A 20,400-nucleotide genomic window follows, 5' to 3' on the forward strand; every position below is an offset into this window, starting at 1 on the left:
TGTCACTGCAGTAGCCAGGCGCATACCACAAGACAAAAAAAGCTCCTCAAATGAAAGAAGAAAGGAAAGGAAACTCCTCAGCTGCTGAACATCGGCTAAGGCCTCTGTCCAACTTTTCATAAAGCAGCGCTGTCCTCAAAATTAATATTATCGGCTTTTTGGGTGTTCCGATTTAATATCTGTCAACTCTCAAAGTTCACTCGAGCTCTTTTCGACTCATTCGTTGCATGGAGTTTTCCTTAATTCTAGCTCAGTATTTTTATTGTTTATTTTTAAGAAAAATTTTATTTCAGCTAACTCGAAGGAAAGGGTGAAGTTATACCGTGAGTGCAATGTAACGCGCCGCTGTGCCAATTTTCTCATTTTGCTCGCTTACGAGGGCGCCGCAGTAAAATTAGGGCATTTGACAGATGAAGCAATATCGGCGCTCAAGACTGCTTTGAACTATATTCCGAATTCCTATTTCCAATAGAGCTCCTTGGCAAATTTTATGCCGAGCCTGGGATATTACAATTTTTCGAAACCCCATTGACAAGCAAGCAAACTAAAAACCAATTTTCTTCGGTGCTTGCGAATGGTCACCTTTTTACTGTGTTTCGGCATTTATTCTGGCAATACTTTTGTTGTAGTCAGCTGAAGCAGCAGTATCGACCACTGAATGACGTAACAGGCGCCATAACAAAAAGCTTTCCGCAAGTTGAAAAACGCTGCATCACTATGCTTTCGTCGTGCTCCTCTAAATCGCATGCCATTTTCGAGCATGCCAAGCCTTTGCTGTTGCTTGAATTGAGACCTCTCATCATCATCATCAGCCTGCTTACGCCCACTGCAGGGCCCTCCCATATTTCTCCAACAACCCCGGTCACGTACTAATTGTGGCCATGCCGTCCCTGCAAACTTCTTAATCTCATCCGCCCACCTAACTTTCTGCCGTCCCCTGCTACGCTTTTCTTCCCTTGAGACCTCTATAGAGACCTCTAGAGAATTGAGACCTCTATAGAGACTTAAAGGCTTAACTTATAGCCTTAACTTATAGCCTTTGAGAATTGCAATTTACTCACTGTGGTTGTGGGAATCTTTTTTTAGTCGATTAATGTCGGCGCGGGCAGCCATTGCAGTGAGAAGCGATGTGGTTAATAATGTAAATATAACTTTAACCACACGATCTTGTAATCACATATTCTGTATCTATCCATTGTATGTGTCAGAAAGACATCCGGGGGCCATCTCGATGGGGCGTACGGACGGCCAGCCGTTTTCCCTCGTACTCAAAATAGTTGTTTCATCGTGCAAAGAAGGTCACGAGTTTTCAGAGACCAAGCTGAGGGTTCGCTTTATATAATGAGCGCTTCTACTACATTTTCTTTTTCTGTGTTACTGCGAAAACACTCGTGTGCTTAGATTTAGGTGCGCGTTAAAGAACACCAGAGGGTCGAAATTTTCGGAGTCCTCCACTACCGCGTGTCTCATAATCAGAAAGTTGTTTTGGCACGTAAAACCCCATAATTTAATTTTACTCTTTCAAAGGTTGCTTAAAGGTGCTTAAGTAGCGGCGCACGGGCGCGCACTTATTTCATATTTTGCGTATTTCGCTAACTTTTGTTTTTTCCTGGAAAGACCGAGGAGTCAATGCTGAGCACGAAACAAATGCTTGACTCGGATTGTATTTGAGGTGCCTTACAACTTTGTAATTGATATGTTTGCGATTCCAACAATAATTAATTAATACTCCGTGATGAAAAAAACACTGGCTGTACACTGGCTGTCTGTACAATTTATATAGAGCTCTTGTTTTTTTTTTTTTTTAAATCTTGGTCCAACTTAACTGAGACACCCGGTATAGCTGCACGTTAAGGATGCCCCCGCGGTCTTAATTATTACAGGAACTGGGCAAAGAGCGTAAATCATCGTTGACGTAGTTTTTGGAAGTTAAGCCGAATTGCTTGAGGTTTAAAGTACACAGGATGGTTAAGAGCGTGTGACACAAATGTTTCCAATGCTTAGGCATTATATATGGCGTGGCTAGGCGTTTTGGCGCTGCTGGTCTCGAGCTCGCCGAATCACTAGTGTCTCGGAAGGTACCGTTTCCTGTGACATTTCAGCGCAAATCATGTTTTTTTTAGCGTTTTCGTTAGGCTACTAAGCTTCTCCGTTATGCTTGAGCACTCTCCGGCTTTCTAAGCACGCACTGGCGCCGCAGAAGGCGCTATGGCGACGACGGAATGACATGACCACAATCCGAGGACGATATCGGAATTATGAAGATAGTATAATGACGACAGCGTGACTACAGTGGCCTCTCAAGAAATGGGTGACGACGAGCCCATGGCGACGCTGGCATGGCGATATCTGTATGACAGCGGCTGTATGAGAACAATATGATGGAGATGGTTTGACGACGAGGGCCTGACCGTGACGGCCTGACCGTGACGGCCTGACGATGATGATGTGGTGAAAATTGGATGACGAAGCCAGAATGACGACGAGTGATCGACCATGACAGCATCCCGATGACGTTGATACAAATAGGCATGCAGTATTACGACTAAGGCATAGCGACAATGGAATGACGACTAGTGTATGATGTTGTACGGCCTTCGAGATTGGAACAACACTCTGCCGCTGTCGCCAAATAATCTCGAAGGCTATGCTTGTGTCGCGTTCCGATGCAGCTGCTCATCCTTACGCAAGCGATTCCTCCACGTTTGCTGTGCGTTTAAGATATAGTTCGCATCTTGGTTTGCATCAGCGTTTCCGTTTTGATTTCTGCGCGCACCTTGCTTTCCGCAAGTTCACTTCCCCGTGCATCAGGGTACCGAAGGACACGTCGCAATGCGCTAATCATATTCCTCGTGGACGAAGAACGCCAAGAGGAAACCACTCGTGACGGCGATGACGTGGCTCGTTTCTTTCAATTACCCCTGGCGTCGCGTGCGATTAGCGAAGGTGCGACGCAAACTCCGCAGCTACGTCAAAAGATGGTTCACGCACAAGCGTACGTTGTGCCATAAACGTGCTTCGTTTTTCACACGTTATTCTCTCCACGCTTTCGTGCACGCTTTTGTCACAGTATCCTACTTGCTGACCTGTCCTGTATACTTCTTATCGTGCATCCAGGCGATAAACATCGCGCGCTCAAGTGTCCACTCGATTGTCGAGCTCGTTTTTCGCTCCTCTCAACCCATTCATTACAGCGGTTCATTTTATTGTTATTTTTTTCACGAGCGCCTTCTACAGGCTCCACTAAATACTGATGAGCAGAATGGCCCCCGGACGTAAGGTTAATTTTCCTCGACATCACCCAGCGCGTCCTGTCACGTTTACTTCCTAAGTGCGTTGTTTTCTTTTTTGCATTAGCTTGTCTTTCCCTCGCATGTCACCGCTACAAGACTTTGCGAACGACGCTCAGCAATGAGCTCCTTCGCTGAGAGGTAAAGAGCTGTCAAAATCTTACGTTCCTAATTTTCTTTCGCATTTTTAGCCCTCTGCATTTTTGTTGGAAACTATACTTGCAGTTATTTGATTTCATAAAAGGCACTTTCTCACCTCGACTCCTAAGGGGGAACCTGTTATTGAAGCGCGATGAGTAATTATTATTTAAGTCTGGAATAAAAGAGTTCTTTTTCTCGTGGATAACGTTAAAACTTTCTAGTAGGAGCCTTCGAGATTTCTTACTTTCTTTCTCTTTTATTTGAGACAATTTCTTACGAATTGGCCCAGGAGGCACAGCAAAATGCCCGGAAAGAGCTTGACTAGGCTATGCCATACTGGCAGCGTAGGCAGCAAATTTTATTTACAGCTGATTACATATTATATGCCGACACAGATACAATACCTCAATGCAAACACAGTGCAATGCAGCGAAATACGCAGTTCTGTTTACGGAATGAAAATTGCTGAAAATCAGACCTAATACACAATGCATAAACATAATAAAGTAAATACGCTCTAATACACAAGACTAATACCAAGAATTGGCTCAGGGTTCAAATTCTCACGTCTGTTCAAATAGAAATAGAGCTTTAACTTGTTTCTTGAATTGTGTTGGAGAGACTCTAGAATTTACCAAGTTTAATATGTCTGAGTACTTATTGAGGAGTTCTGGTATTTGTGACGATAGCGTTTGTAAACCATAATTTGTGCGTGAGGTCGTCTTCACCATTAAGCACTGCCGTAGTTCATATGGGGACTGCTTAACTTGATAGGTTTCCTGAAGATTCGTTCTCTTTGCTCGGTATTGGCATAGGGCTTCCAGAGATAGTTTTTGTTTCAACAATTGTTTATCTGAAGTATGCTATATCTGTAAAGTACAATGCAGTGCTTTCAGTGCAGAGCACGTTTCCAATTGCTGGTATAGCTCGCATTTGCAACGATAAAAGGTAATGTTTGTCTCGGTTGTTGTTGATCGTACCAGGGAGCAGAACGTGAGATGTGAGTACACAAATACATAGTGTATTTTGCGTTTCGTTGAGACGGGAGGGATTATCTTAGTTTATTCAACATGCCAATATCTCTCGATACGTCGGTTCTTAACGCGTACATATGAGGAGACCATGATAAATTTTATTGGAACACGACGCCTCAAAATCGGATCATAGATGTGTGTTGGATAGGTACTCCTTGAAATCCCAATGTTAAGGCTAGTACATTTGTCGGTCCTGTCGACCTAAACAACAAATGCTTAGTTTTTCTGTATTTAGCTGCATTTTATTTCATATTAACCGCGTATTTAGACCTTCAAACCAGTTATTTGCTTGTGTGCATAATTTACGTATCTTGACTCCTGAGAAAAATACATTTGTATCATCTGCTTAAAGCACCATCTCTTTACATCATCATCATCATTGATATCATTATCGTCATCGTCATCTTTTATGTTCACTGCAGGACGAAGGCCTCTCCTTCCGACCAGCGCCCGGTCCTGTCGTTTGTGTTCTTCTTCTTGAGTCCTGGTCTTCTGCGCCTTGCCTTTACTAATTCAAGTATGTACAGAGAGAAAGCGGGTTTAGAGCATGACTGGAGAGCAGATATCCGCTCATGGTACTTGCTCGGAAGTTACGTCAGCTAAAGATAGCGAATGTCTAGAAGGCTCGCCACCAAAAATAAAATAAATGTGGGTATAATGAATAAGGTCAATTTCCGCCGGCAGTTCCGGAACTACTTCTTCCCGGTCTTGCCCCATAATGCTTTTGTTGTTTTCTCATACCATGGCTGTTTCTGCTTCGAGTACAACCAAGTATATAAGATTGTAAGGGGAAAATATGGCTAAAATGTGACATTCGGCTTTATTTTATTATTTTTTCTGTAGGCATAAATTACTGGAGTACATCTGACAATGTGCCGTATTCCGTACGATCATTCTATTCCCATGATACAAGTGTTGCTTTCTCGTCCTTGCTTACTAATAAAGTGTTGACTAAGCTCTTGACTAAAATAAAAAGCTATGTGTAATGACGAGAAAAGGATGAGAGCTATTTGTATATCTGGCTTGTGATACCCTTGAAAAAAAATTATAGATGTGTGTAATTGGTCCGTAATTAGCTTTGCGTGCGTTCTCTTGTTTAACACTGCGCTTGATTTGTATGATAACTCATTTACACGCACTGACCACTGCGTTTCACATTACAAGTCGTGGTTTAGTCAGCTTGCTGTACCATGCAACTCATCACAGCCTTCATTATTTCATTAGAAAGCGCAACACCTGCGACCGTATACAGAAAACTTGTTCTACGAAGAGCGTTTCCTCAGTGGCTGACGTTCGAATGCCTGCCGCTCACGATAGCGATTGGTGCTGTGATTTCACTGTAACCATGACGGTAGCCAATCGCGGAGTTTTTTTACGTCATTAACGTGAGAGCGGCTCGCTTCGCGATAATTGCGCATCTCAGGACTGTCAATAAAGTTTTTCCATCCACCCATTGAAGTTTTGTATGCACTAGCGATAGCAACGTTATGCAGCGTCGTTAGCTCTTACAACGTCAACGAACCGAACTTATTGATGCGCGCCCATCCTTCACTGCTTCGCCAATTTTCGTAGCGCGTCGCAGGCCAGGCGTATGTAGGATCCAGCAGATAAGCGAAATTATGTTTCGATCCACCGTAATATTTCAATACGCTGCCATTCAAAATGGGCGAACTTTTAACGAGATTCGAAATGCTGTGGAGAGAAGTCTGTTCAGCAGGCTTTTACTTCTGTCGGTATCTTCTGGGAAACGAGTCCCAGGGACATAAAGAATCACGTTGGAGAAACTTGAATGCGGGAAAGAAAGACCTAATGGTATGACGAAGACTGTATGACGATGATGGCGTGGCGACGAAGTAGTGGCGAGAGTTGAATGACGAAACTGAAGTGATGACGATAAAAAGAACGCGACGTCATCACATCGACGGTATTGAAACAGCTGAATATCGACAACGCAATGGCGGCCACGGCATGCCAAAGATACGAAGACAATGGGATGACGACGAGTGTATGGCGACGCTGGAGTAACGACCAATGTATGACGAGGCCTATATGACAGTGATAGAGAACGTGACTAGCCACAAGTGTAAGGTATTCAACGCTGTAATCGAGACTGCAAATCCCTGCGGAACTGAAAATATCATCACCGGTCCGTTATCTGACTACGGTACAGGAAATCTCGTGCTCACGCTGATTACGAATGCGACTGCGATACTGTCACAGACATAGTTGAAGTTGCATGACTTAAAGACTTAAACAATCTGCCACACGCACTAACACCGGCCAGAAATTTTCGCTCCTTACTTGGCACCACGCATGGTCCGCGCCGCACATACTCACTAGGCATGTAACTACGAAACAGTTCCTTTTTGTGAACAATTAAGGATTATTGCTCCAATAGATATATCGGAAGCCATGCACAGAGAAACATTATTCCGCGTCGTCAGATGAGTCTCATTTTTACTGGGAGTCATTATACGTGATGGTTTCCGTTCCACTCGCTCCATCATGGTTAAGTAGGGCACGTTACCCAAACATACACTAGCTAGTGAAGGAAAATAGTTCCGAAGGATGCGTACACACTGAGTTATATGGAAACATATGCGCATGTATTACTAAACCATTGAAGCATGTTCAGGACGCTGAAGGACAATTCGAAAGGCAAGCATTTTCATTGAGGTAGCTGGTAAAGGGGAGTAATATGTATAAGACAGAAATGACGTCAGGAAATGTATTTTGCCCGTTTTGTATGTGCGGGCTTGTTACAACTATCATACTGCGTGCCACGTTTATGATTCGTAGTAAACGAAGCAACATTGAAATCCAGAGTTTGACGAAATCTCGTCTGGTCGGGAAGTAATGGCATATAAGAAATAAAAGCAGAACGCCGACCAAAATAGGTTTGTCTAAAAATTCTTAAACGTTTCGGCTTCCACACGGAAGCCTTGTTTACGAAAGTCTTGTTCCCGTGGACAAGGTTTCCATGTGGATGCCGAAACTTTTTAGAATTTTAGGCAACCGCAGTTTGGCCGGCGTTCTGTTTTTATTGCTATTATGCCGTTACTTCTCGACCGGACGAGATTTCGTTAAACTCTTGATTTCATTCGACTACGACAGGCATATGACCAACCAACTCTGAGTGAACAAGGCTTCCATGTGGAAACCGAAACGTTTAAGAATTTTTAGACAACCCAATTTTGGTCGGCGTTCTGTTTTTATTCCTGTTATGCCGAACCAACACCAAATGAAGACATTAACTAACGCTTATTCTCTTATTCCTATGGAAAGTGACCTTTGTTCCCATACGGTACTTGTCATTTCGCCAAAACTCGGGTACAGATATGATCGATCATTTTTCCTGTATGACCCACCGGCACATCATCAGCATCGTGCTGGTCACAAAGGGTTTTTGTATTAGGCGCTGCGCAGCCTGCTTTGATGCGTATTCAGCGCCTTCATTCAAGGTTCATACAATATTCATGACTGCGGAGGCGAACCATGCAACTTCCTGACCAAGGCAGTAAAGGTGGCGAAAGAAAGGGAAGCTTTCGCTGGGTCGTGTAATGAGATTATTCATATTCGCGTATTCATAGCACCTAAGCTTTGAAGGGAGCTCAAGTCAGTTCTAGGCGGAGCAAGATTTTGAAAGGGAGGGCAGTAATGATCATGGGATGAGTTTCTTTGCGTTTCTTAATATCCTCGTAAAGCAAGAATGCGTAAGAACCTCCAAAGAGCGTAATGCGAGTAGGTAATGTCAGCTCACTCAGCGAGTCTCAAAGTACAAGAAGCCCGTCACGAATAAATTACGCGCATAAGCAGAAAGTTTATAACGCTCCCTCGAACCGTTCCTTTTACAACAGCGTGACCCGGGGTAAGCAGACAATGGCCGTAAGATGATGCAGTAAAGCAACCGAACTGGATGACACAACGCAGCATGACGAATGCAACATAAAAGACTCGCGCTTGCACAGTAGGTGCATCAATATAACGTTTTACTGTGATAGCAATTATATGGATACTCGAAGCTCATTTCTGTCGACGCCGTTGCCGTGATGTCCCGTACGTAGTCCAAACGCGATAACGTATTCACAGCGCGCCGTACGCTGCATGTGCGAGTGAAAGCTTCCGAGGATCAGCAGGCAATCGCGCCTCAATCTCGCACGCGTGAGAAAGCAAGGCGGTGCGGAAGCGCGCCGTCTTCGGTCACGCACGAGGCACGGGGAAAAGTCGAGACAGGAGGGGCTGGCACGTTCTACTCTGGCGGGTGCTGCTTACGGCACAGCCGTATCTTGCAAGCGATTTGCGACATGGACCAAGTAGGCGGAGGGCTGGTAGCATCTTATGCACTGTGCTTTCGACGCTTAGTTCGCGTCGCAGGGAGAGACAGCACGAAGTTCAATTCGCTCGTTGCTGCTGCCGTGCTTACTCAATTCAGCGTTCTGACAGTGAGTTTGCGTAGTCATCGAGCGAGATGTGTTCATGGTTACCTGTGTGTGCGTAAAATTGGGCTCATTAATTTAGTTAATAAGCGAATGTATGCAAGTTTACATTGCCGATAAAACTAATGTGCTTATTTCGTATAGCGTGTCCTTAATTTGCTATCGCAATCGATGCTTCACTTTTCGGACGAAACTCCGACTTCTTTATGTTCTCGACGTTCACCCGTTTTGTCTTGGGTAGTACAATCTTACCATATCATACACCCTCACTGCCTGGTGCTAGTCCTGAGATGGCAAAAAAATGCCTACATTGATTGCGTTGATTTATTGTGTCATGTAAATTAAAGAGAACTGCTCTCAGATCTCAATTACATATCTTAACACAAATGGCTTCCAGCACCACACGCACGTCCCACATCAGTCATTTTATTAATTTTCATAACCACACCTTGCATCATTCGGAACGAACCCGCAACTTCGCTGCGCCATTAATTTCCAACCACGCATGTACACGCCGAACACATTTCCCAAGTATCTTCTACGCATTGGGTTGCAATAATTGCAGGTCGCGCAGCCCCGCCTACCACGCTGCAATTCCCACCAAACTGTCCACAGTGTGAAGACAGCTGAACACTAGCTAATGGTATGCAACAATTTCTCCTAGGCCCACCATTCTGAAAACGCCTGCTTACACGTGTAAACCTTTTTCCGCGTTTGTCATCCGTACATCCTTGAAGAATCAGCAGAAATACTCCTGACTGTTCCCTCTCTGCACCATCTAGACACCACCGCACCACTTATTCCTTTTCTCCACACTGACCTTCTAATGGAGCAGCACATGCTTTTCCATGGATTTTGTGATATTCCTATACTTGTTATATATTTGGCCTTCCCTATTCTTTGACTGCAGCATATATATGCCACTCTGGCACAGGGGTTATAGAAGCCTTCAATGTGTTTAAATTAAAGGTACTTGTATGTGTCGCCGTTTCCCTCTCAAACATTTTTCCTCACGATTCTTCCATCGACAAACATCAAAAAACGTCTTAGCCTTCGTGATGCCAATGCGTGGACTTCTTACAGTGTGCACCCGCATGAAAGGTGGCTCAGATTTAGCCATAACTTTCGAATGGTTTAGTTCATAAGCATAAGGACTGCGTGACACAAAAGTTGTAAGCTCGGTTACGCATAAATATAACTATATGCCGTACACGATCACCCTTTGCACAGTATGAAAATAAAGACAATCGCACGCATCTCGTTTGCGTTAATAATAATCCGCTTCACGAAAATTTCACTTCATTGAAATTTGATTATGTGAGTTGAACTTGAAAAACCTTTTTAATGAAGGAAGAAAAATTGAAGCCTGCTTTCACAAGATCACCCGGCAAAAATTGATATTCTGGGAAGAAAAAAAGGGAAAAGGAGACAGCATGGTCAAAGCAAAAAGCAAAGACTACACACTTCACGACCTTTTCACTAAGATGAATGTTTCGTACGCACTGTATTCAGTAACAACAAAAACAACAAAGAACACACACACATAAGCCAACCCCACACGCTTGCTTCTCATTTCGTTCTGCTCCTGCTTCTTTTGTTCACCTGAAGCTGCCGACTAACTTAGAGTGGGAAAGTTCACAAAAAAAAGAAAGAAAAGAAAACAAGGAAAGGAAGAGAACGAAAACATGCCTATAGCCTCGGTTTTCGGGATGAGCAGCGCTCTTGGGGAGGATCAAAGCAAGAGAGCAACGCTGTCGTTGATAGCGACGACCCGTCTACCGAGCAGGTAAAGCAAGGTTTCTGCGCCGTCGCCTAATGAGAAGCACGCATACGACCACCTATACTATAGCATGCAAGGCCTTCCTGCGAGAAAGAGCAAGGACTGGACAAACAGTCGCGCTCGGGATTTCAGGTTTGTCCCATTCGGATCGGAAAGCACGGAGAACTCATTTGCGTCGCATTGACCTCTATCCTTCCCGTTTCAGCGAGAGCGAGAGAGACTTTAATGAGAGCTCGCGATGCTAGACTAGTCAAGTACCTTGTAGGCTGCTTTAGACGTTTGGTAGAGGACCACTTCACATATAGTTGCGGGGAAAATCCTAGTGGATAAATTAGCGCGGAACCGGCTACCGATCAAACGCGTAGTTCCTGCCATGTACGGAGCCCTTGGAACGGTTCAAAGCAAATGCCGGGCAAGAGTTCGAAATCAGTTGCTCCACACGACAGCAGTACGGATGTGACTGGACCCGTCGTGGTCGTGTAGCGTGAACGTAGAAACGTTTCCTTCGGATGTCTCGTTAAATGATCGGGTAATAAAGCTTGACAAGGATAAATGTAATTAAGTTTGCAATATCTGTACGACATGAAGCTGTGGAGGAAGTGGGTATACAAGTCTTGGCGGCCTTCCTCCAAAATCCCTTCTTCTATTGTTTCGAAAACGGACAGCGCCAAGTTTTTTCGGACAATGAACGCGGAAACCAACCAAGGCCTACGGCAAGTACGCGGTTTTACGAAGAAGGGAGTTACAACCCATGAAACCTACTTAAAGCGTCCATAAAATCACGCTGTAGATTGGCACTGCAAGTGCATGCTACAAATTCTTCTAGGGGACAGGGTGGTGTCTCCAAGTATGTAAATAATATGTGGGATAAAAAAGTAACCCAGGAAGAAATCTGTAAAATTTCAAGGTCACCAAACAATTAGCTTAGTCATAATTACAGTTCAAACGAACGCAAGTAAATCTTGATGTCTTAGGATGGCGTAGAGCAGGTGCGTTTGGCTCGCGTTTCAATCTAAGGACAGCCAATATTATCTCTAGTTACAATACTTCGTTCAGCAAATCACGTAAAAATTGTAAAGGTGTCTCGCACTCAGCGTACGCGACGTTGAGGCTCCAAGTCCTGTCTTGCCCCACAAAGCTGAACTTTGAGCTGACCTTCTGTGGACGCGGTAAAGAAGGCCGGCTTCAGTTTTGTGAAATTCCTTAATTACACAATTTTGCTGCGTTGGATACCGAAACCAACGAGAGTGGTTTTTTTTCTTGTCGTCACTGGTCTTCCCCGTTTGCCTGAATTCCAATGTTGTGCGCGTCAAAGAATCTGCAGCCTCGATTACCTGATACGTCGATACGTTTCGATCTCTTGATGAAGTCAGTAATTATGTGTCCTAGTGTCGTTAATTTGACAGAAAACTAAATATGTTAACAGGTTATCAAAACCAAAAGTGGTTCCCGCGAGTAGACTGGTTGTCTAGGAAAAAGGTGAGAGACAGGGAACGAAGGGTGCGCAGCCTAGTGTTCCCCGGTTCAATTACGTCATCTCCATTAGTCTTCGCTATAGTATTAACTGATGCCCTTGAGTTACCACGTATTTTTGTGTTGTCAGATGCCTTATGTTAATAGCCGTACTTTGACAGGCTTCAGGCCCTACAACACTTGATAAATAGCGCTTGGGCGCAGCAATAGCCGATAGTTTTAGCATGGTTGGGTCTGCGATGATCAAGTAGCGTTCATGATCTTGCTCCTGCTACTGTAGAGCAACCATGTGGAGCAACCATTATATTTAAAATAAGGCTGCATGTCAAATGGCCTCCACCAGAGAAGGGACATAATTCACTACGGAACTATCGCATAGAGCTTATAAGCATTATTTCGAAGAACGCAAACTAGTGGTTTTAGTGTGGCACGAATTCTAAGGCTGGCTGGAATTCTAATCAAATAACAAAAAAAAAACGTGGTACGCGGTTGAATAATGATTGTCCGATAGGAGAAGGTGGTTCCTAGCCACCACAAGTAAGGTCAAAATAACAAACACATCGGTGAAAACCTCGAACAAGAGGGTGTATGGATGCCTGTGTGTTTGTGCTGTTTGAAAAAAAACGTCAACTCTCGCAACATCCGCAACCTCCTGCCCCTGGCGATGATGACATTAGGACCACATGAATCATGTACCCCAGTGTTTTTTAACGGAGAATGCCTACCAACTAGCTCAACTTTCTGTGGTTCTTTGTACCTCAGTATGCGTCATACCCACTTGGATCGGTGCTGTGCCCAACTGTCTACTGGAACGATCTCATAAGTGCCAGTGGATCTTCAATGAACTTCGCCCAAAATATTGCCCATGCGTGTTTATGTTCGCCCCATTCTTGTTTGCCCCCTTTGTAGTCACTCAGAGCATATTCTGAAACGTTCGCCTTCCGCGAAACGTTCGCCTTCCGCGGAACTATCGCCTTGGCCACGCCTCCGCCAACGGCGCGCGCGGATTGGCTGTTTTAGCAAAAACGGAAAATATACCGCCCCATCTAGTAGTTCCGGCCTGCGTCATTTTAATGTCATGGTGTCGATGGGTGCTCTCGACATGTATTGAATAGCCGAACACGTCTTTTGGCATTCGTTTGGCTGGGGATGAGAGGTGGTATTTTATAGTATTCTTTTTGGTGGCGTCTTACACACGTTGCTTCGCGCCGATACTTGTTGATTCATTTAAAGTAAAATATTTCACACTTCCTTTTTTCGATTTATTTTACCAAGAGCAGCCGTAGCCAACCGTAGTCGGTGCGCAGAACCCGTACTACGGCCACTACACTCGAAAACAACACACCCGAGCAGCTATGCACTCGCACGGCGCGGTCTCTCATGCGATGTGAAACGCTCGAGAGCGCGTGTTGTACGCTGACGTCACGGGTAAGCAGTCGCTTGATTTATTGAACGTGGCTATCGCGGCAACGAAACTATCACGGAAGGCGAACGTTTTAGAATACGGCTCCAGAATTGCTCCGCGCATATTTCCCCGTACTGCTCTCAATGGCGCTATGCTGTAACGTGAATGTACATTTCTCGTTGCCTGTACAAACTGCCTTTCTCTCGCTTTTACGATGTATCTGGAATTGGTGCCGCTTGGCGTCCCAGAGAACCTGTACTTCTTTTTTCTCTATTCAACCAGTGCCCTCTCAAACTATTGCCACTAATGTCTTTTTTTTTCTTTTCAATGCTTTATATTCGCATTTGAATCAACCATACTAAGCGAGACTTAAACTCATACTGTCCTTAACGAAACTTGTTCAAACGTATTACAGGGATTAAGATACAAAAGCAACACCTACGGTATTATGGGCACCATAGTGGAAGGCTCCGGAATATTCCGACCTACTGAGGTCTTTTTACGTGTACCTAAATCCAAATACACAAGTACTTTCGCATTTGGTCTAGCTTCATCAGACAGAGAGAGGGAGGGGGGTCACACTGGGAAGGCGCGTAGGTTAATCAAGCTGGAGCCCGGTACGCTACCGTGCACTTAACTCTATTGTAATGCGGCCTCCGTGACCAGGGATGATACAGCTCACTGCAGCCTGTGATATAATTGCTGGCAGCAATAATGGCCTCTCCCTTTGCGCATTCCTAAGTGCATCCCTAGACCGTCAGCCTGTATAGTTGATTTGTGGTGGAATCTTTTCCTTCTTGAAATTCACGTTTAAACCACCGCGTCGGTAGACGCTATTATTTCGTTGCGTGTTTCAAGCTTACTTCACGTCTTGCGGCAGTTCTTATTTAAGAAAATTTCTATAACTTTAGTAAGCCTCTGGTCATTTAGGTTCTGGTCATTCTTAAAACACAATTCAATCGTTCTTCATAAAGAAACTGTTAACAAGTTCCAAGCAGAGGCCGCTAAACTGTGATAATGATACCAGGAGGAAGCGAGGAGACGTAAAGCTTTTCCTTTTATTTAGAGTCTGCTCATGGTAGTACCAACGTTCCTAGAATAATGTAAACAGAATTTATCAATTCAACTCTGCTTAACATACTTCTTTAGTGTTTCTTCAGGTAAAAATTATGCTGCAAAGTAATTAAAACACTGCAAATGTAGCACATCCACTTTTTGTTATTCCTAATGCCTTCCGTTAAGTAATATGACTGTATTTACGGCCAACGTGAGGAAGCTACAGCATTCTAATGACACATCACTCTGTCAGCCTTACCACTGGCTAGATATGTTACCTGGAGTGCGAAGGCAATATGTCCACTGGCTAGATATGTTACTCGGAGTGCAAAGGCATTATGTAAGTTCGTTCATAATACTACTCACCGCGATAGCTTAGTGGAGAGAGAGAGAGAGAGATGCAAATGAAAGGAAGGCAGGGAGGTTAACCAAATAGCTTAGTGGTTGTGTTATTGTGCTTCCGAGCTTGTGGTCGTGGGTTCTAACTCAGCTGTTGTGACCGAATTTCAATGGCATTTCAATGGCCTGTGCACGTATATTTAAGTACACGTCAAGGAACCCCAGCTTGTCAAAATTAAGCCAGAGCTCAGCTTTACGGTGCGCCTCACAATCATATTGTGGGCTTGGGGACTAAGACACCACGATTTAATTTAATTTATTACATTACAAGGACGGCTAGTCAACTCGAAACACAGCTGAAAATCGTCTGTGTGGTGTTTCCGTTGTGTGCCTTCGGTGCATTTATTTTAAAAAGAGATGACACACTTATTCATGGACAGCAGTGTAACGCAGACTGAACAAAGCCAGAACATTTCACTTATTCTACACTTTTAACGCTCGCATATTCCAAATTTTTAAAATCAGTTCCAAGTCTGGCAATGTCTTCGTTACGTCTTCGTTCTTTGCCTCGGCTTACAGTTTATTGGCTCTACTACCAGCGCTAAACCATAATGAGAAGCCTGCAGCTAATAATGAAAACGGTTTCGTTATAGACGCTTGAACTAACTGGTATGGACAAGTGTAGCTTGAGAACTCTAAATTTTTCTAAAATCAATGAATTCCTGTGGCATCAGTCACTCTTTACAGTTGCACAGTAGCACAGAACTGTTCCATATGCAAGCTCAAACGCACGCGCTAACGTACCGAGGACACGATAGTCCGTCTTACATGCTAACGGATAGAAATGACAAACCCAAGCGAGACTAGATATAGTTATTGCTTCGAGCGTCCTATCACCTGGCACGTATATCATTAGTTCCGACTGTTTTTATCGCGCATCCTGTCAACGGCCCGAAGCCAAGTTTCAATCATGAGCTTCCATGCTTAGTCCTCCTTGCGACAAGGCGTTAAGTGTTTGGGTTTACGGAATAAGCGTATTCCCATATAGTTGCGCCAGCAACGCTGAGGAGCTTGAGATGACTTTTCTTTCGCTAGGCCAATGAGTTAGAATACTGGATACTCAAGCATCTGTAATATTTCTTACCCCAACTCTTTTCCTCGAGCTATATCAGTAGTAAAGAGGAACTTGGTATTCCATGACGCTGGTTTTGATTCCCCTAGCAGCAGCAACGACGTATCTACCGCAACGCTGAGCCCTTTCCTGCCTTCTTGCTGCAGAATTCGTGCTCAAGAAGCTGCAAGCTGTGCCGACGCCTGTGCGGCCTACATACACGCGTGGCGTGGCGGGCGCGGTAAGGACTCCCAGGTACCTGCAGGCACGACTACCAGCTGTGTCAGTCAACTGCAGCATCGACAACAACGTCACAGCATCAAAGCTTCAAAAACAACTGCATCGCGGCAGTTGGCTTGACTTGGCAGCAGCGACGACGTGTATACTTCAACGCTGTGCCCTTGTCTGCCTTTTTGCTGCAGGTTTGTGTCTTCAGCCCATCACTATTATTGCATGGAGTTCACCGTAGCTGCTGCCAGGCATTTTTTTTTTTTTGCGTTCGTATACTGTTCTCCGCGTCATGGATTGTTTCGGTTGATAAAGCATGACCAAGCAAATAGCTAAACTAAAAGACGAAATAAAAGCTGAACTTGTTCAGCTAAAGCAAGGGTTTAAAAAGCAACTAATGCTGTGGCGCGAGGCAATGGAAAGGGGCATGCACGATGATACCCGAGAACTGAAGATAGAAGGCAAAAATCAAATTCAGAGCATCGAGTTCAGTCACGCCTCAGTTGGAGAACTGAAGGCAAAATTGAGAGCTGAAGAAGCCGCAAGACATAATCTAGAAAATGAAAATAAAGTGCGACAAGAAAAAGGCTGAGCCATCGAATTCGGGATCCGAGAGCTTGAAAAGAGGTTTGTGCACTCCGAACACTACTCAACAAACAATAATCTTAAGATACAAAGCGTTGCTAGGTCCAACTATGAAAGTCTTTTCAACATTGTTCGAAAAATTAGGGAAGCCGTCAAAGAAGAAATTACAGAGATCGATATTGAAGTATGTCATCGTCTTCCAACTTGGAACCAGGAATAATTGAACGTCGTTGTACTGTGCAAGTCCCGGGCCAAGCGTGACACTGCGCTGAACGAAGAAAGGAAAATGCACCTTTCCAGCGAATACATTGATTGCTATTGACACCTCTCAGAAGAAATACGGGAACGAGCACCTGTCCTACTTTAAGGCGACTGCTTGCAATCGATATGTAGAAGTACGCACATTTGGGCATGTTGGTAATCCATACTCAGTGAAGAGAGGCGCCAACGAACAAAGACGCGATCGAAAAAACGAACTGAACTCGTCCGTCTTTTCTACATCGTCCCTGTTCATTTGCGCTATTCTTCCATGAGCTGGAAGTGCTACAGGTAAAAAACGTGATCATGAATGCAAATCCGTCTGGTCGTACAATGACGAAGTATTCGTGACACTGTCGGACGACGCACTTATCCTTAGAATAGGGCATGACAGATATCTTTGCAAGATATGCTGAATGATGCCTTAGATCCTTCACCTACTGTTTAAAATGAAACATCTTGATTTTGTCTTACCGAAAAATGTTCGTCTGCCAGTTGCTACAGATATCGCTCTTTTGCACTTCAATTCCCATTCCGCTGTTGGCGAGGGTGACAGCATTCCTTGTCTTCTGAATGCATTTTCTTTCCAGTTCGACGTCATAATGATATTGGTTTCAAAGCAGCTACAATGTCGTTAAACTGAAAGGTCATACCTCATTTTACTCGTACGTGCACAGTCAAAATAGGCGAGGAGGCTGTGTCGGTTTTTATACTAAAAATAATTGCGCCTATGAAGTGATGCCAGATTTTTCATTCATAGGTCATGACTACAAAATGTTAAGGGTGTTGTCAGTAATATACCACCCTCCAGACGGATAATTCTTTATGTTGTTTCGGTAAATTTTTAGAATTCTTCTCTGTTGAAAATGCTCATTTTGTCTGTGGAGGCAATTTTAACACAGATATTTTGGAGGACAGTAAGCATGTCGAAAATATAAACAGTCTACTACTTTCATCTGGCTTAACTGATCTGATCTGACCTGATCTACACCAACAATGGTTACTTCTTCCACTTCATCGGCCCTGGACCTTCTCATTACAAATATAGGAACGCCTGTATGTACTACGGGTACCAGTTCCTATGAAATCAGTAGTGTATTCAATGAGTAGCAATATAAAAGTACACAACGAATTGATTGCTTAGCAAGATACATCTAATGACGCATTGAATTTATTTAGCCAGGCTGTAATTACGCACGATTAGAATTTTATGGTAAGAGAAATGACGTAAACGAAACATATAGCGAGTTTTTTTGAAGCCTTTGTGCGCATTTACACTGCGCATGTGTCGTTCAGACACGTCCGACGTACAAAAAAGATGCCAGAACCGTGGATCATGAGTGAGCACGTCACGCTGATAAAAAGTAAAACCACATTTATCACTGCACTTGAGATCAGAAATAAAACTTAAGGAGTTTAACGCAGAAAGGAATAGATTGAATAATATACTAAAGCAAGCGAAAATTACTATCAAGGTTTGCTTTCTAAAGTTAACAAGAAGCGTCCGGATGCGGTTTGCAAAGTAATAAATCGCATCTTCGGCCATCAGACAAACTAAAGAACCCAAATCGATACCTGATAATAATTGTGATCTTAACAGTAAAGCGCTGGCCGGTCACATTAATACTCATTTTGTGAACGCAGGCATAGTACACAGCTGTGACCCCCGAGTTGCTTAGTCACTGCAGTATTGCAAAAACTACATTTATGGAGCCAAATGATGAACATGAGGTGTTTACGACAATTATAAAGTTAAATAATAGCAATGCATTACAAATCGATAGTTTAGAAACCAAGCCAATAAGTTACGTGTTAGAACGCTTGCCCTTCACTCGTGCGTTGGTTCGCATATTCAATTTAGCAATAGAGTCGGCGACTTCCCCAGGTGTTATGAAATGAGCCAGAATATTGGTGTTATTAAAACATGGTGCTATAAATAATGCCTCCAATTAGGGACCTATATCTCTCGTAGCAATTTTTCCAAAGCACTTGAAAAGATTTTTATGCACTCCTAATAAAGTGTCTAGAGAAACACGACGTTATAACGAATTCACAACTTGGCTTTAGAAAGGGAAGATCTACCAAGACAGCTATTTTATTCCTGAAGGGAAATATTGGGTTAGCTATAGACGGTGGGAAATTCGCGCTCTGGCTTTTCATTGATTTCAGCAGGGCGTTTCATTCCTTCCATCATGATATTATTATATATAAACGTTTTTGTATGAAATTCGCGGCAGTCCCCTCGCCTTGATGAAATCATACTTATAGAATAGGACTGAATAGGTATGTATTCATAACGTCCAATGATCTTTTTTACCATTTAAAGATGGGGTGCCACGAGGGAGTGTTTTGGGCCCACTATTTAACTTATATGTTAATGACCTAATAAATATTGATGCTACAGGTAATTATTGCATATGCAGATGACAACACTTTACTCTTTACTAGAAAGGGTGCAGAGAACTAATTGTTAGTTTGCAATGCACTGATACTTAAGGTATCTGAGCTTTGCCAGTAAACTGGAATCAGAATTAATCCTGCCAAAACGAAGGCTATTCTTTTCAAAGCAAGAAATAAAGCTTTAAAACTGTAACATTCAATAACTTATTTAGGTAAAGTTATTGAGCTAGTTAACGTACATAGAATACCTTATATAATTTTTTCACCTCATTCGAGTTGGGATGCTTATTTTAATCAATTTCGCAGTATGTTTTCTGCAGTAGCTGGGGTGCTGGCTTGGTGTAGAGTTCTCATGCCACCTAAAACCAAGCTACAAGTTTATCATGCCTCGTTTAACTCCTCATTTACTCATTGTATTTTAGTATGGAGGTAAACAAAAAAAGACGGACATGAATAAGATAATTGCATTACAAAAGGCACTCCTCCAGAACACTGCTAATACCGATCTCCGATCGAAGGAAAACACTTTGTCACAGAAGTGAAGTTATATGTGTAGGCTGATACTACGAATATTGTGTTTTATAGATTCTTTCATTTTGCAAAATATGAGTTAAGAAATTGGCTTACATCAATAGCGACCCTGCAGCGCCATGAAGTACTAGCACATCTCCTCGGTCTGTACCACAATTTCGCATTGAATAAAAATTGCAATCCATTAACCACAATTTGCTAAATGTACTTGATAATTACGTTCACACTAGTAATTTGTCTCGCACTGAGTTAAAGATATATTTTTTACTTATAAACATATGTATTTATGTGTAAAGATGCTAGTTGTATGACGGCCTTTGTTCTTTTAAGTTT

At 43.3% G+C, this 20,400-nt stretch overlaps 1 protein-coding gene across 1 annotated transcript in view; it reads left to right on the forward strand.

Annotated features, from left to right (window-relative positions):
- Positions 1-20,400, forward strand: part of LOC139056373 (uncharacterized) — a 360,115-nt gene that overhangs the window by 110,701 nt on the left and 229,014 nt on the right. Inside the window, exons 2-3 of the mRNA XM_070534560.1 lie at positions 4,888-4,982; positions 16,233-16,487. Of these exons, the coding sequence (XP_070390661.1) occupies positions 4,888-4,982; positions 16,233-16,487 (350 nt within the window). The remainder of the gene's footprint in view (positions 1-4,887; positions 4,983-16,232; positions 16,488-20,400) is intronic.

Source organism: Dermacentor albipictus, chromosome 2 (genome assembly GCF_038994185.2).
Source record: "Dermacentor albipictus isolate Rhodes 1998 colony chromosome 2, USDA_Dalb.pri_finalv2, whole genome shotgun sequence".
NCBI classification, from domain to species: domain Eukaryota; kingdom Metazoa; phylum Arthropoda; class Arachnida; order Ixodida; family Ixodidae; genus Dermacentor; species Dermacentor albipictus.